Here is a 16,780-nt window from a genome sequence, read left to right as displayed (position 1 = left end):
AGTATATATGGCTGGAGTTACACTTTAAAAATGTACCTGTTCCAACTTACAAACAAGTTAAATTTAAAAACAAACCTACAGAACCCATCTTGTTTGTAACCTGGGTACTGCTAGTACTGATTTGGGTAACAGGTGATGAATTCTGATGTTCACTGTTAATGATGTGGTCAAATTAGGAAATGCTCTATTAAACTGAATGGAGAAAGAGGGCATAGAGCATGTATAGCAGCTTGTTTGTTATCCTTTGTACAAACAAGATTGGATGAATGGGAATGTAATGGGTGAACTGAGCAAGTTTTTCTATTTTGTTTCCCTCCTTCTACTACTGTAAGAGACTTGGAGCCAATAAGGTTGGGCTAATAATTTTGGGTTATCACTTGATTATGCCTATATAATATTTTTTTTCTTTGTACTATTGAAATATAGCACTAATTTTAAAATTACTTCACAAGTATTGCAAATATATCATTTATAGATTGTCGACTTTTACAACAATGAAAAATGTTTGTGCATATTGAAGTCTAACAGTATATTATGGTTCTATTAAACGGAATAATAACGATTAATGGCATTAAAAAATGTCAGTATAAATACCACAAGATGTGTTGTTTTTAGTAAAATACAGATGAGTTCATCCAACATCATACTGAACTTAACATGGCACAATGATGTAACAAGCCTAGAACATTAAGACTCATGTCCTTGTGTGAACTCAGGTGGATGAACACGATTAATTTTGCACTTTTTGTGGAGGGCAAATCTCACTAGTATTAATAAAGTCACAAAGCTATAAAAATAACAATCACATAACCTTGCAAAGAGTCACTTCATATTTACCAGGCAGTTGGTGAGAACAGAATTAAATCATTTTCTCAAGGGCAACTGAAACATAATAACACTACACCTGCTGCTTATATTATTTTAATTTGGAGTGTATTTATTATACATGCATGAATCATGTATTATAATTTAGGCTTATCTTGTAGTACCAGGAGACTGGAAAGCTATTTTCATATTTTATTTTTGTGCACGCTCTGGTTCCGTTGTGTTGCATACAACCTTGTCATAACTACTGAAAGGTTGCCACCTTAATTTATGCTTACCTGTAATATTGTCAACGTGATCCCAAGTAGTCCTATTAATGGAGACATCTAAATTGTAGAGCTAAGGCAGTTTGATACCACTTTAACTTTCAAGCCTTAATATTATGGAATCATGCGAGTTATAGTTTTAGGTCTTTAGCTTTCTCTGTCTAATAGTGCTGGTGCCTCACCAAACTACAACTTCCAGGATTTCATAGCATTGAACCATGGCAGCTAAAGTGGCATCAAACTGCCTTAATTTTACAGTGTAGAACCAGCCATGGTCTATAGATAAACTTTGCTTGAAACTTGCTGTTGCTAGTCAATCTGATCCATACTGGGCTTGATGAACCAATTATATGGTTTAGTATAAAGCAGATGCCTAGGTTCCTAAGTTAAAGAGCTAAAACAAAGGTTTGGATGAAAATCTTTCAAACCAGTGACCACCTGTATTTCTCAAACATCTGTAACTTCTCATTTCTTGGGTGCACGGTATAAGTTAATATTCAATATCACAAGGGATGTCTTTTAATAACTTATATAACTGAGCTGCTGAACTTGCTGACCAAAAGGTCGGCAGTTCAAATCCGGGGAACGGAGTGAGCTCCCACTATTAGTCCCAGCTTCTGTCAACCTAGCAGTTTGAAAACATGCAAATGTGAGTAGATTAATAGGTACTGCTCTGGCGGGAAGGTAACGGTGCTCCATGTAGTCATGTTGGCCACATAACCTTGGAGATGTCTATGGACAACACCGGCTCTTCCAGAGTCAAACACGACTAGACTTAATGTCAGGGGAAAACCTTTCCCTTTACTAGAACTGGTTAAACATGACAACTTCATTATTCAGTGCAAACCTTAAAAGTTGATAGGAAATCATGATGCCAACATGAAAGAGCATTTAAATCCCTGCATGGGATTAGTATGCATATGTAACCTTTCCTAAGGTTCTGTGATGAAAGGAAGGAAGATGTTTTTGAGCCTAAGGTAGATCTCTCATACTATTCATTTGAGCAAACTTTAGGTTTCCGAGATTTAACTTTTTTTGTTTTTCAAAAACCTGAGATCCATTACTAGGATACTGTTGCAAGAGGCATACACTTGTGGTTAAAGAATGCAGAGAACCGAGCAAACATCAAACTCTGTACCAAATTATACTCTTTATAGCACTCCTTAAATAGTTCTTCTTTTCATCAAAATAATATAATGTAGAGAAAAATAATTTTTTATTGCTCCTGTTAAATATTTGAAGATCAGAATTTTATATCTATTGCATATCACTTACAGATGCTGCAGTAGATCGTAATCTATAGTTTGCTTGCCCTGATGTATAGGACACTTTGATCAGAGTTTGGAAATATTATTTACCTTTCTTTTAACCATTCAGCCACAATGGCTATTTGCCATATTGTTGAATATTATAATAATAATAATAATAATAATAATAATAATAATAAGCCTGAAAAGGTTACAGAAACTGAAGACGTCAAACTCCTCTGGGACTTCCGAATTCATACTGACAGAGTTTTGGAGCACATGACCTCACCGTCGTGTTAAAAAACAAAGTATGGATCGTTGCTGTTGCAATCCCAGGTGACAGCAGAACTGAAGAGAAACAACTGGAAAAGCTGACATGATATGAGGATTTAAAGATCAAACTGCAAATACTCTGGCACAAGCCAGTAAAGGTGGTCCCAGTGGTGATTGGCACACAGGGTGCAGTGCTTAAAGACCTTGGCCTGCACTTAAACACAATTGGCACTGACAAAATTACCAGCTGCCAGCTGCAAAAGGCCACCTTACTGGGATCTGCACACATTGTTCGCTGATACATCACACAGTCCTAGACGCTTGAGAAGTTTCCGACGCGTGACCGAATACAACAGCCAGCAGAGTGATCTTGTTTGCTGTGAACTCATCTTAGAATCATAGAATCAAAGAGTTGGAAGAGACCTCATGGGCCATCCAGTCCAACCCCCTGCCAAGAAGCAGGAATATTGCATTCAAATCACCCCTGACAGATGGCCATCCAGCCTCTGTTTAAAAGCTTCCAAAAAAGGAGCCTCCACCATCTTGTTGTGTTTCAAATAATAATTTATTTTTAACCCGTCCTCTTTCCCACGGAGAGACTCAGGGCAGCTTCCAAAACCAAAGATGGCAAATAGTCAATACCATAGCAATGACACAAAGACAATTAAGCAAAATCAATAAAAACAAAACAATAGCAATAAAACAAACCAATTAACAATTAGAAACAAACTATTAAAATAATCCAGATAAATTAACTTAGGCTAAAACATATGGTGAAGAGATTGTGGTAGTAGTAGTTCAAATAAGTAACTTTTCTAAGCTTGGCTGTACTAACCAACCACCCAAGCCAGGTTTACTGAGTTGGGGGACCACACAGCCTTTGTGCAGAAACTGCAGTATAATACACACTAACAGACAATTCATGCATTTGCCTTGGATATGCTGGCTGAGGTCTGGAAGGATGACCTCAACACAACTATTTGACAAGCTGATATGCTGTGAGCTTTCTTCTTTGTGGATTTCCGCAGTTTGCAGAGGATGAAAAGTTTCTATTCATAGAGCCTGACACTCAGTGGGACTTTGAAATGGCCATGCAATACTGTCCTATGAAAAATGGAATTGTGTGAAATAAATCTACCCTACAGATTACAGTCTTGAATGGAAGTTGAACAGCCACAAGATGTACATTGTGTTCACTGACATTTCTTTTAGTGAGAGTATTATCCAGAACTATATTGCCGATGTTGAGATTGGAGTCAGCAAGTTAAGAAGAAAAAGAGAGATAATTCAGGAAACAAAAAAAGATTTCACAACTATTATGTCTTCCACTTGTGGCAATGGTAGTAAATCTTACATTCATCCCACCTCATCCCACTTCTGGTACCCTCTGACATTTGAAAGTTTCTGTGATAGTGCTATTGGAACAATGCCAGTATTGTTACAGCTGCAAATGATGGGTTCAATGGTGAACTTTCTTTCCTTCAAACCCAGACAATAACCTTAGCTCATTTATTTCAGCTCTCTTGTTTCTTTTAGGAGTTTCAATTGAAAAAAAAAAAAAACATCAAGCACAGAGAGAGTGCAAGAAGGGGACCGTTTAGTAAAACATTCAATAAAATAACTCCCCAAAGGAAATGCTTTACCTGTTCATTCACGTATCTCTGGAAACAAACTTGGAAAAGGACTTTTATATTATCAATTTAAAGAGAAGTCCTTATGAGCATTATTGCTACTCATAATTTCTGTAATGATTTTATGCTCAGAAACAGCTTTGAGAATGTGCTATGTCAGAATTTTGTTTAAGTGAATTTTGTTTCCATCAAGAAGGCATCCAGCTGAGTGATGCTGTCAAGTATGGGTTTATTTACTTGATTTTACCTTTTACCTAAAAATTAGGAGGGAGAAGGCTGTTCCGATGTTGCTGGTGAGGGAGTTCCATAGCCGAGGGGCCATCACCAAGAAGTCCCTGACTCTCATTCCCACCAATCACGCCTGTGAAGTGGGAGGGACCGAGTGCAGGGCCTCCCCAGCAGATCTTAACACTCAAGTAGGTTCATAGAGGGAAATATGTACAGACAGGTAAGCTGGGCCAAAGCTGTTTGGAGTTTTATAGGCTAAAGCCAGCACTTTGAATTGTGCCTGGTAGCAAACTGGCAGCCAGTGGAGTTTCCCAGGTATGATCTGTGGGGTAATAACAAATAAATTGAGTATTGGAAACAACTTGGGTTCTCGGCATGATTTGGTCAGAGGTAGTTTACCTTTCCCTGAAATTAGGAAAATGTGACTTGGTCAAGGTTATCCAGTGGGTTTCCATGGCTGAGTGGAGATTCAAATCCTGATTTCTTGTCATAGTCCAGTGCTAATACTACTAGACCATGCTAGTCAATTTAATGGGGGGATGGACAGATAGTGAGGAGCATTTAAGGTTACCAATTTGCCCAAAAAAGCTCACGCTCCCCATGTGATTCCTCTCTACACAAGCATGCTCAAGCTTTTAAAATCTTAGTTCAGCAGAGATACACATGTTTTAAAAAGCAAAACAAAAAACATGTAAGTAAATAACAGCTAATGATAGTCTACAGTGAATATCGCCAGTCCAATCCTCAAACTATTGTAACCAAGTGTGATAAAAGACTAAAGTTTCTTAGAACAAGAAATCTATGTTCTGTGTGATCATAAGAATCGAAATAGCAAGTACATTTATGGAAGATTAAACATTTAACTTTGAGGGCTGCAAAATTGTTGCAATTTTTGTCACAGTAAAGCCCTTGAACTAAGTATCAGGAACAGAGAAAAGATAAAAACTATGAAGAATGATAATTTTAGAATTCTGCTGAAATAAAAATAAATTGAAACATTTTGCTTTAAGGCAGGCTCTGCAGTCCTATTCAATGCCATTACTAAGACTTATAGAATGCCTGCATTGGATTTTTCCCCTCTTGACAGAGAAAGTGTGTGTGTGTGTGAGTGAGTGTGTATGGGAATGCATGCATTTCATTTACTATAAATGTACCTTGTGTTTTCATTTTTAGACAATAAGTCCATATTGTTGCATGCCTGGTTGAAATCGATGCCTTCATTGTCTATGAAAGACTTGCACTCCCCACAGTGATGCAGTTCAAATCTTGTTGACTGACAGAAAAGGCAGCATAATTCATATCTTGCACCATCTTCAACATTGATCAACACATGGAAGCTTATCACTTGTTTATTATAATATGAAATGATGTTATAAGCTGTGTGAACAAGCCATTTGAAGATACTCAATACGCCCAAATGTGAACACTGGTGGAGTTTTGGGAAGACAAACCTTGACATTTGGGAGTTGTAGTTGCTGGGATTTATACTTCACCTACAATAAAAGAGCATTCTGAATTCCACCAACAATAGAATTGAGCCAGACTTCCCACACAGAACCTCCATGACTAAAAGAATCTATTGTGTTTTGTGATCACTTTGGTGGCCCCTCTGACACCCCCTCGCGACCCCCCCCCCCGGGGTCCCGATCCCTAGGTTGAGAAAACTGATCTAGGGCACATATTTGGTTTATGCCTCTTGTATGTGCTGGAAATATTTTTCAAGTAAGCCTTGTCTGTTATTTATGAATGTATTTGATCTTATTTCCTCAGTATTAATTTGTATCAAATTACAGTGCTTCGATTCTTTGGAAAGATTCTGTGGCTCAAATAGATGCCCCTCAAATACATATGCATATATCGGAACTAATGTATAGTCTTTCTTGACCTTAGTAATATAGTAACTTGTCAAAACGATGATTAATAGAATGCCCAAGAAGCCATTTCATATGTCCAGCTGCAGATTACTGCCAAATTAATTCTTATAGTCCTCTGAGCCACTGCAATGCCACGGCAGATACTTAATCCTCCTTTCATTTTGCATCTGAATTGCTATCATGTTCCGTAAAAGATGCCTTAAAAATTCCTGCAGGAAATATCAGAAATATTTTTGCATTTCTGCTGCTAACAAGGAGCTGATAGTTCATTAAAGGGAGAAAAACAGGATAAAATAATCTGGTTATTTTTGTTTTGTTTACAATTTTACCAGTTCACGCCCGTTTATACTTTGCAGCATAAAATAAACTTCTAAGTGCCATAATGATGCATCAGATACCAAACTTTTGTGGATGCAAGATAATTGTGTTAGTTTACAATGTGCATTTTAAGAACACCATTGTTTGTGTCAACACTAAAAGGCAACCAGGCACCTAATAGAAAGGAGAGCCACGTTGGGTAAGACGGTTACAGGGGATGTGTATGAGTATTCAGTCCTTATTGAAGAAGTCCCACAAATAGGCTGTCATTGATAGGTACGTGCTAGAAAGTATGACCTTAGGCATGTAGGATAGAAAGTTCATAAATACAACAAAGAAAGCCAGTTCTGTCTGATCTTGGAAACTAAGTGGGGACAGCTCTGGTTAGTACTTGGATGAGAAACCACCACCAAGTACCAGGTGCTGTATGCTATATTTCAAAAGAAGAAACTGCAAAACCATCTCTGAGTATTCCATTTTTAAGGAAAGCCTCTGACATTCATAGAGGCATCATAAATCAGCAGGCAACTTCAATGTACATACACAAGTTCCATATGTGTCATTGAAAGCAATGTAACAAAAATATTTCCATTCATTTCAATGTGGCTGTTTCATGACTGGCAAAACAACATCTCAATATTCCTTGCCTAAGAAAACCTATATGAAATTCATGGGATCAGCATAAATCAAGCAACATGAAGGACACACACACACCTCATGACAATTTGAGCTGACTTTGAGTGACTTGATAGGGAAGAATTTGAGAATGTAATCAAAGCAGCTGGGATTTGAATCTGCAAGGCCATTAAATTCTCATCAAGGTGGCCAATTGCAACATTCACACTTGCCTTCACCAGACAAGAGTTCTTTCTTCCACCGCAAACATTCTACAGATATATAAAACCCACTTGCCTAGTTTCCAACAGACCTCACAACCTCTGAGGATGCCTGCCATACATGTGGGCAAAATGTCAGGAGATAATGCTTCTGGAATATGGCCATACAGCCCAGAAAACTTACAGTAACCCTGTCATGGAAAGCTTTTACTATGGATATATACCTTAATAGGAACCAGAAAAGGCACATTTAAAATATAGTGAATTGCACTAATCATGATCAAAATGCTAGACTAAGGCACCTTCAGCCATACCAGGGTGTGAATTAAGACTTGGTATGTGGGGAACATACCAATAAACTCAAATGAATGGCAAAAAACCAGCACAGCCACTGAAAGCAAGGGAAGCATTGGAATGACCATTGAAAACAAGGAGAGAAAGAGAAGCCAAATGACATAGGTATGAATGGGAGTGAATGTGTGTAGAGTGGAATTACATTAAAACCATGAAACTGCTTTGTCTGGCATAATCTCATTAGCTCCAATGGGTCTTTGTTAATTTACTATGGAGCTTGGGGCAGGGAAGCCGCTATAGCCTAAATACCCTGAAGATCCTACATACCGCATTCTGTTATTTCCAGAAGATGGATTTTTCACCAAAATCATCCAGGAGTTGCAGAGCTTGGAAGCAACCAGTTACAACAAATAAATTACCTGCTATTAATTTATTTTGGGGTAATAATTATAATATAAATACATCACACCACAATTATAACCTAATGAGAAAATCTTTCTGCAGTGTAATAATTTTTTAGTTGCTTTTTGGGGAGATAACAAGAAACAAATATTTATAAATATAGTTGTGTAATGTTTCAGCTTCTGCCTTCTTCAATTGCTCAAAATAAAAGTGACTTGAAGTCAAGATGACACATGAGAAGACTCAATTATCAACATTCTTAAATGGATGATGGTGTTGCATATTACTTTCTAGGTTAAGACACGGTGGTGCTAAGATATTAAATCTGTGGAGTCAGTAATCCTAAGTTCTCACTTTGGTAGCTCATTTTCATTTTGGAAAAAAAAAAACGGAGAAGGCTGAAACAACAGTTGGCCCTCCATATCCATAGATTCTGCATCCAAGGATTCCACCATGTTATATAAGGGGACACCAATTTTACTAACCCATTGTACGTAATGGGACTTGAGCACCTAGAACAAAAACTCCTAGAACAAAACCCCAGAAGATACCAAGGGCCTCCTGTACTAGTATACTTACATTTTTTTAAAATTTATTTACTTCATTTGCATACCACTTTTCTCACCCCAGGGGGAACTTAAAGCTGTTTCCAACATATTCACATCAAAAATCACAAGCATATGAAAACCTAACATAAAAACAATAACATAAAACTATCAATTAAATCATAAAATGTAATAACATTTAACATTAAAACCTGAAGTTAAAAACATATTAATGTAGACATTAGAATCACATGATCCAAAAAGCATTGTCCAGGGCATTCCAATATCAAATAATCATTGCACGTATCCCTGTTCGTTCCTTGTATTGCTTACTGCCCAAATTCTTGATTCCACTGCCATGTTTTTGCTTGTTTTCTGAAGGCCAAGAGAGAGGGTGCTGATCTAATTTCATTGGCGAGGGAGTTCCAAAGATGAGAGGCCACCACTGAGAAGGCCTTGTCTCTCGTCCCCACCAGTTGCGCCCACAAAGGAGGCGGGACCGAGAGCAAGGCCTCCCTGGAAGATCTTAATCTCCAAGATGGTTCATAGAGGGAGATAGTAAGATATCTTCATTAGAGTTTGTTAGTCACACTACTGAATGTTTAAGTGATTAACTCTGTCCTTCGGGGATCTAGAAGAAATGTATCACAACTACCATTTTGCTCGCTTTTAAATCACTTTGTAGATTCTTAGGCTTTGGTATCATGGTGCAAAGGCTGAATTGAATATTGCATGGTTCAAAATCCCTGACTGGTGCTACCAAATGTTTCCATTATGTGCATTGAAGTTCGAGGTGGACAGGAGCAAAGCATGCTGTGTAGTCAACTGGATGGTTGTTGCCTTCAACTCTGCCCCTCCACCATAACCAAAAAGTAATGGGTTCAGTTATTTTGCTGCTGCCTAATCCCTTTCCTCTTCTTCCTTTTCTTCTTTCTCCTCCTCCTCCTCTTCCCCCCATTGCAGTGTTTTTCTTTTCATATTTGTAACTTCAGTGCACCCTTGGTATCTGCTGGGATTTGATTGCAGGATCCCCATGGATCCCAAAAATCCATGGATGCTAAGTCTCAGGATATCCAGTGTCATAAAATGATGCCCCTTTGATATAAAATTGCCAAATCAAGGTTTTCTTGTTGGATTTATTTTTGAAAAAAAATCATTCTATGGATGCAGAATCGGAGTTGACCGTATTAAATTAACTATCCTCTTATGTGGCTTGGAAAGATAGCTGTCACAGTTCACAGTCACTTTTCTAAATCTGCAAAAGTTCTTCTCCTTCTAAAACAATTAAAAACTTATCTCCATTCATTGTCATTCAGAGAGGAGGATGACTAGAAGTTCACATTCAATCAGTTTACCTGTTCCAAACTTGTTTGAAAACTTGGCATTATATTAAATGTCCAAGAGTGAACCACAGACCAAAATGCAATGTGAGCCCTGCCACATGCACAATGAAGGACCTTCTTACAGAAACACCAGAGGCACTCTAAGTGACCAGCTACTGGTCAAAGGACATTTGGATATTAATATAATTTAGGAAAAAGTATGATAGCTGGGATTGAGTGTGGGTAGCATTACGCTAATGCTGGAAAGGTGGTTGTGAATGAGGAACACTTGTGTGACCACGTGGTCGAGAGAGCGGGCGGAATGAGACCAGGCAGAGTGAGAGACGCAGGTGGGACAAAGTTGGCAAGATAGTTTGTAGAAACCGAAGAGGAGCTGAACGCGGGTCAGAAAGGGAGGGGGTTCAGAAGGGGGGGGGGCAATAAAGAGGGAAGGATTACTTCAGTGTTATCTGTGTCCTGCCTGTGTTAACTGAGTTCAATGGTATCCTGCTGTTATGTATCATGTTCTGCAGTTGATGGTGGATGGTGGTTGGTGGTGGCAGGCCTAGCAGTTGGTGATGGAAGGGTTAATGTAAGTCTTAGTTCTAAAGGGTTGAGTAATCTGTAAGTAAGAGTTCATGGGTGAAAGCAATTAAGGGTGGAGGTATGCAAGAGATAGGTTGCATCTGGGTGTTTCTGGATATAAGGAGATAGCCTTGGGACAGATGTTCAGGATAAAAGTATTTGTCTTATTTTGGTGGTAGATACTGCTGGTTTCCCCCCAGGTTTGTGGATTTTCGGTCTCCTGACCTGCCTCCTGTGCTCTTGGAACCTTGAATCTCTAGACTGGCTTTTGACTACGGTATAGAACTATAGACCCTTGATCCCTTGACTTAGCTCATTGAGCTCTCTGTGGCTGAGTGCTATCTTTATGTTTTATATTTTGGACTAATAAAACAGCCAGAAGGTAAGTGCTGCTTTAATTAAATTGTTTAACACAAACTGGGTGATTGTTTGGTTCATTTCTATCTGAATAAGGCAGAACCCTGGCATCGTGCCACCTACCGCTGGATTGCGCTATCAGCACTGGCAAAGTCGCATTCCGGAATCAGTGTAACGCTACCTGCACTCAGTCCCAGCTATCATACTTTTACCACCTGCATCTCCAGGCATGGGCAAACTTCAGCCCTCCAGGTGTTTTGGACTTCACAAATGTAGCTTTGTGAAGTAAATTATGGTGATAGTATGATAGCTGGGTCCAGAAGCTCCAAGCATTATGGAGATGCCACAAAGGCAGCTGTGAATAAGGGAAGAGAGGGGGCAGGGAGAGCAAAGGAAAGATAAAAAGGAGAGTAAGGGTTAGGGCAAGGTTAGGGTTACGGTTAGGGCTAGGGGTTATGGTTAGGGTACGGTTTAGAGTTTGGGTAAGGGGTTAAGCTTAGGCTTACCAAATGGTTCAGGGTTGCAGTATGGGTTTGCATAAGGGGTTAGGCTTTGGCTTACCATATGGTTCAGGGTTGCGATTTGGGTTCGGGTTAGGGTTTTACCATTAAAGAACTCGGTAATAGTGTGAAAGCTGGGTCAGGAAGCTCTGAGCCTTATGCTGTTTCCGCAAGCCAGAATGGAATACAGATATTACAGAAAGAATGTAAGAATTATTTAATGGTAAAGCCCTAAAACTTATCCAAACCCAAAACCTTACCCTAACCCTAAATACTAATCTTAACCCTAATCCTAACCCAACCCCTAAACCTTACCCTAACCCCAAAGCCTAATTCTAACACTAATCCTAACCCTTACCCTACCCCAAACCTTTCCCTAAACTTTATCCTAACCCTCCCCTCCTTTCTATCCTTCCACCAAATTGAAGTTTATTCCCACCCTCAGTGTGCCGCTCTCCCCTTCCCTTATTCACAACCACTTTTGTGGACTGTGCGTAACGCTCGGAGCTTCCGGACCCAGCTATCATACTGTCACCAAGAACTCTTCCATTCCTTCTATGTAATCTGTCTCCGGCCTGGCTGACATTAGCTAAGTCTCTCTTGCGCAAACAGCGCTCCTGAAAGAGCGATGTGGCATCTCCGTAAGGCTCGGAGCTTCCGGACCCAGCTATTACCATGCAGGCAAAGAGGAGGTTGACAAGGAGCGCTTGGGACAGGAGCGCTGGAGAGAAGAGCGCGTGCGGAAAGAGCGCGCCTCTCGGAGTGGCGCGCGCCCTGCCTGGGGATTGGGATGCAAAGGCGGGGAGGGGGGCCCAAGAGGGAGCGAGAGAGGCTGAGTGGGGCTCCGCGACGCCTTTCCCCGCCCCTCCTTCCCTCCCTCTCTCCCTCCTCCTCCTCCGAGTCAGGGCTCCGGAGCCGAGTGGCGATGGAGCAAAGTGAGCCGGACCGGCAGCATGGCATTGGGGCGCGCCTGCTTGGCTGTGTCCCTCCTCTTCTTGGCGCCAGGGCTTCTCCTTGAAGGCGGCACTTCTGCTCCCAATCCTCCTCCTCTGTCTCCTCTTGCCCACTCGCTGCCCCTCCAGCACTTGCAACCGGGTGGCGGGGGCTGCCCTCGGGGCGGCGGGGGGCGCTTCGTCAACGTCACCGAGTCCGGCGCCGAGTGCCTGCCGTGGGCGGAGGTGCCCACTTTCCTGGAGAAGACCCCGCAGGGCAAGGGGCTCCGCGGGCAGCGCAACTTCTGCCGCAACCCGGACGGGCGCAGCAGGCCCTGGTGCTTCTACCGCAACGGCCGCGGAAGGGTGGACTGGGGCTACTGCGACTGCAGGCAAGGTGAGCAGCCCGGAAAGGGAAAAAGGCTGGGGCGCCGTCCCTTGGCAGAAGCCCCTCGCCGCCCGAACGCCCGCCCGCTTCCTAATTGGTCCTCTCCTTCCCAGTGCGCATGCGCCCCCAACTCTGGCAACTTTCTCCCTAACTTACCTGACTCATAGTTACCTGCCTTGGAAGGGCAGTTCTTCCGTATCAATGCTGAACGCCTTCGTGTGTCTCTCACACACCTCACAGGGTTTTCTGTATGTATGTATATATGTATGTGTGGGACATTGAGTTTTGCCATCATTTGTTGTAAACTACTTTGAGTTTCCTCCACTCATCCCCCCCCCCCCTTTGAGAAAAGCGGAATGTAAATACAGTAAGGTAAAGGTAGTCCCCTGACATTAAGTCCAATCATGTCTGACTCTGGGGTGTGGTGCTCATCTCCATTTCTAAGCCGAAGAGCCAGCGTTGTCCATAGACACCTCCAAGGTCATGTGGCCGGCATGACTGCATGGAGCACCGTTACCTTCACGCCGGAGCGGTACCTATTGATCTACTCACATTTGCATGTTTTCGAACTGCTAGGTTGGCAGAAGCTAGGGCTGACAGCGGAAGCAACGGGACGGCTAGTAAAAAAATAAATAACTAAAAGTTTTCCACTGCTTACCTCTTGGGACTTTTTTTTCGTGTCAGGAGCAACTTGAGAGACTGCAAGTCACTTCTGATGTGAGAGAATTGGGCATCTGCAAGGATGTTGCCTAGGGGTCGCTTGGATTTTTTTTGATGTTTTCTCATCCTTGTGGGAGGCTTCTCTCATGTCCCCACATGGAGAGCTGGAGCTGACAGAGGGAGCTCATCCACACTCTCCCTGGATTCAATCTTGCGACCTGTCAGTCTTCAGTCCTGCTGGCACAAGGGTTTAACCCACAGCGCCATTGAGGCTGAAAGTGTGTGACTTGCCCCAGGTCACCTTTCTATAGCCGAACTGGGATTTGAACCTTGATCTCCAAAATTGTTCCAAACTCTAACCCAGGCATGGTTGAACTTGGGTCCTCCAGGTGTTTTGGACTTCAACTTCCACCATTCCTAACAGGGGGAAAAGGCTCTTTCCTTTCCCCCCTCAGCCGCTTAAGCTGAGAGAGAAATGGCCATGCAGCTTGGAAAACTCACAGCAACCCAGAAAATGAGAGGTCCTGATGCTGTTAGGAATGGTGGGAGTTGAAGTGCAAAATACCTGGAGAGCCCAAGTTCACTCATGCCTGCTCTAACCACTATGCCACGGTGGCTCTTTGTGTATAGCAGTGGTTCTCAACCTTCCTAATGCCATGACCCCTTAATACAGTTCCTCATGTTTTGGTGACCCCCCCTCTAACCATAACATTATTTTCATTGCTTCTTCATAATTGTAATTTTGCTCCTGTTATGAATCGTCATGTAAATGTCTGATATGCAGGATGTATTTTCATTCACTGGACCAAATTTGGCACAAATACCTGATATGCCCAAATTTAAATACTGGTGGGGTTGGGGGTGGGACTGATTTTGTCATTTGGGAGGTGTCGTTGCTAGGATTTATAGTTCACCTACAATCAAAGAGCATTCTGAATGCCACTAATGATGAAATTGTACCATGACCAACAGAAAATGCCAGGATTTGATGTTATATCCTGCACTTTCAAGAGAAGAGAGTGTTGGAAGATTAAACCAATTTCGTTCTGTAGTGTAGACAGGGTACCTTCACAATTTTGGTTCCAAGAAGCTCTCAGACTGGGTTGCTGTGAGTTTTATGGGCTGTATGGCCATGTTCCAGAAGCATTCTCTCCTGACATTTTGCCCACATCTATGGTGGGCATCCTCAGGGGTTGTGGGCAAAATGCTTCTGGAACATGGCCATACAGCCTGGAAAACTCACAGCAACCCAGAAACACATTACAGATAGTATAAGAGATTTACTGATAGCTGTGGCTTCATCGGGGATAGTGATATAATTATTTTTGTTTTATTAAAAATATACAGTTCTGAAAAAAAAGAAAAAACTCACTTGCTATTTGAATCCCCTTTACTGCGTAACTTTACCATAATAATTATTTATTTAAAGTACTTATAGGCCACATTCTAGGACAAAACCCTCCTAAAGCACCTTATAGAAGCTTATATTTAGTTTCACATACATAATAGAAACATTATACTTCCAGTACAATACAATACAGTACAAGTACAATGCTTCTAATTTTCCTTTCATTTACCCTTCCCCTGATCCATTGCGTTGAACTGATACACGAAAACCCTTCCCAATCCTTGTACCTTGCCCTGTTGAAGGCTCCACACAGGCTCCTTTCATGACTTAATACATCAGTCTATGCATGTTTCAAAATTGCAGCTGGACCATAGAGCTGCAGCCTGATTGTTAACACAGCCTGATGCTGGGAGCATACAATTCCCTTTCAACACCTGATCCACTGGCTGCAATCTGTTTGTAGTCTCAATTGAAATGTGGGTTGTGTGATCTGCAAGTTGTATGCAGCTTAGTTCCAGATTATTCGAAGGACCATATAGACACCATATTTTGAGATCTTCAAGGGGAACCTTCTCTCTGTCCTATCACTTTCAGAAGTATAGCAGATGGAAACAGAGGAGAGGGCCTTTTCGATGAACATGTACACTATAGAAGTAACACAGTTGATACTTTAATGTCATGTTCTGTGTGACATGGACTTTTAGCTGTATTCTGTTTTAACTTTTGAAAGCCACCTTGAGTTTCAGTGCTGTGAAAAAGATGTAATAATCATAATCATAATCATAATGAGGAGGAGGAGAGAAATGAGAAGAAGAATGAGAAGAAGAGGGAATTTACATTGATACATTTCTTTAAAATATGATAGATGAGGAACAGTAAGAATTTCAGAGAGTTCAGGAAAGCATTTTAGCTTGCAGGCATCCACAAGAAAAACTAGATTGTCATGCTGTGCTGCGATTAATGTGGCGGTGACCAAACTCTTGGACATGCTTGCAACAAGTCATCTCTAAAAAGTAAGATATAAAGCCATTCTAGTGACAGAGTACATTTACAGTCTCTGAGATAACTGCATAAAAGCAGTTTTCCCTTAACAACTCAGCAAGCAGAAAAGGAGAGGAACGGTGGAAATTTGCCACTGTCCAGTAAGTTTAGACTAAAGCAAACTGCTGGTATCCATGTGTTCCCCCTCGTTTTACCATCTGGATCACACTCTGATTTTGCTTGGCCACGTATATTCTAGCTTCCAATTGAGTAATGTTGGATAATATGTTCTCATCAGAGAGCTTTGCTGGATTAATCTGCCTTTCATGTGGACCCTTGTAAATGAGATTGAGAAGAATAATTGTTGTAGTAACCACAATTCTGGTAGCTTACTTAGTTGCCAATATCTGGCTCATTTTTGGCTTGTAGGAACATGGAAAATCATGGGAATTTATTCTTGCAATTATTGACAGCAAGTGGCTTCCATGTTAGTAAAGTGGTGAATTACCTCTATATCTCAGTCTAGACATAAAGGAGTAACCTGATGTTGAACCTATTTTAGGTTTAGAATTCAAAGGTGAGCAATTGTGGAAGGTTAAGGGGGCTCTTTAGCCTTGCCGGGACCACTCTTTACCTCTCCTAATCATTTTCACCAAGAACACTCCAAGGGACATTGGAGGATGGGCATTCTCACCTTGGGTTGTTGTACATTTTTCGGGCTATATGACCATGTCCTAGAAGTATTCTTTCAACAACCTCTGAGATCTCACAACCTCTGAGGATGCCTCCCATAGATGCAGGTGAAACGTCAGGAGAGAATGCTTCTAGAACATGGCCACATAGCTCGAAAAACCTACAACAATCCAGTGATTCCAGCCACAAAAGCTTTCAACAATACATTCTCACCATGCTTTTAGGCATTTCTAGGTCCAAAAGGGCATTTTGATATATTGAGACCCATCAAATTC

General features: G+C 41.2%; 1 protein-coding gene across 1 annotated transcript in view; it reads left to right on the top strand.

Annotated features, from left to right (window-relative positions):
- The first annotated feature begins 12,378 nt into the window (after positions 1–12,378).
- The window catches only part of PRSS12 (serine protease 12), a 61,319-nt gene continuing 56,917 nt past the window's right edge, over positions 12,379–16,780 (top strand). The window contains exon 1 of the mRNA XM_060779021.2: positions 12,379–12,832. Within this exon, the coding sequence (XP_060635004.2) occupies positions 12,457–12,832 (376 nt within the window). The 5' untranslated portion in view covers positions 12,379–12,456. The remainder of the gene's footprint in view (positions 12,833–16,780) is intronic.

Source organism: Anolis sagrei, chromosome 5, assembly GCF_037176765.1.
Source record: "Anolis sagrei isolate rAnoSag1 chromosome 5, rAnoSag1.mat, whole genome shotgun sequence".
In the NCBI taxonomy this organism is placed as follows: domain Eukaryota; kingdom Metazoa; phylum Chordata; class Lepidosauria; order Squamata; family Dactyloidae; genus Anolis; species Anolis sagrei.
This window is presented reverse-complemented; position numbering and strand designations above follow the sequence as displayed.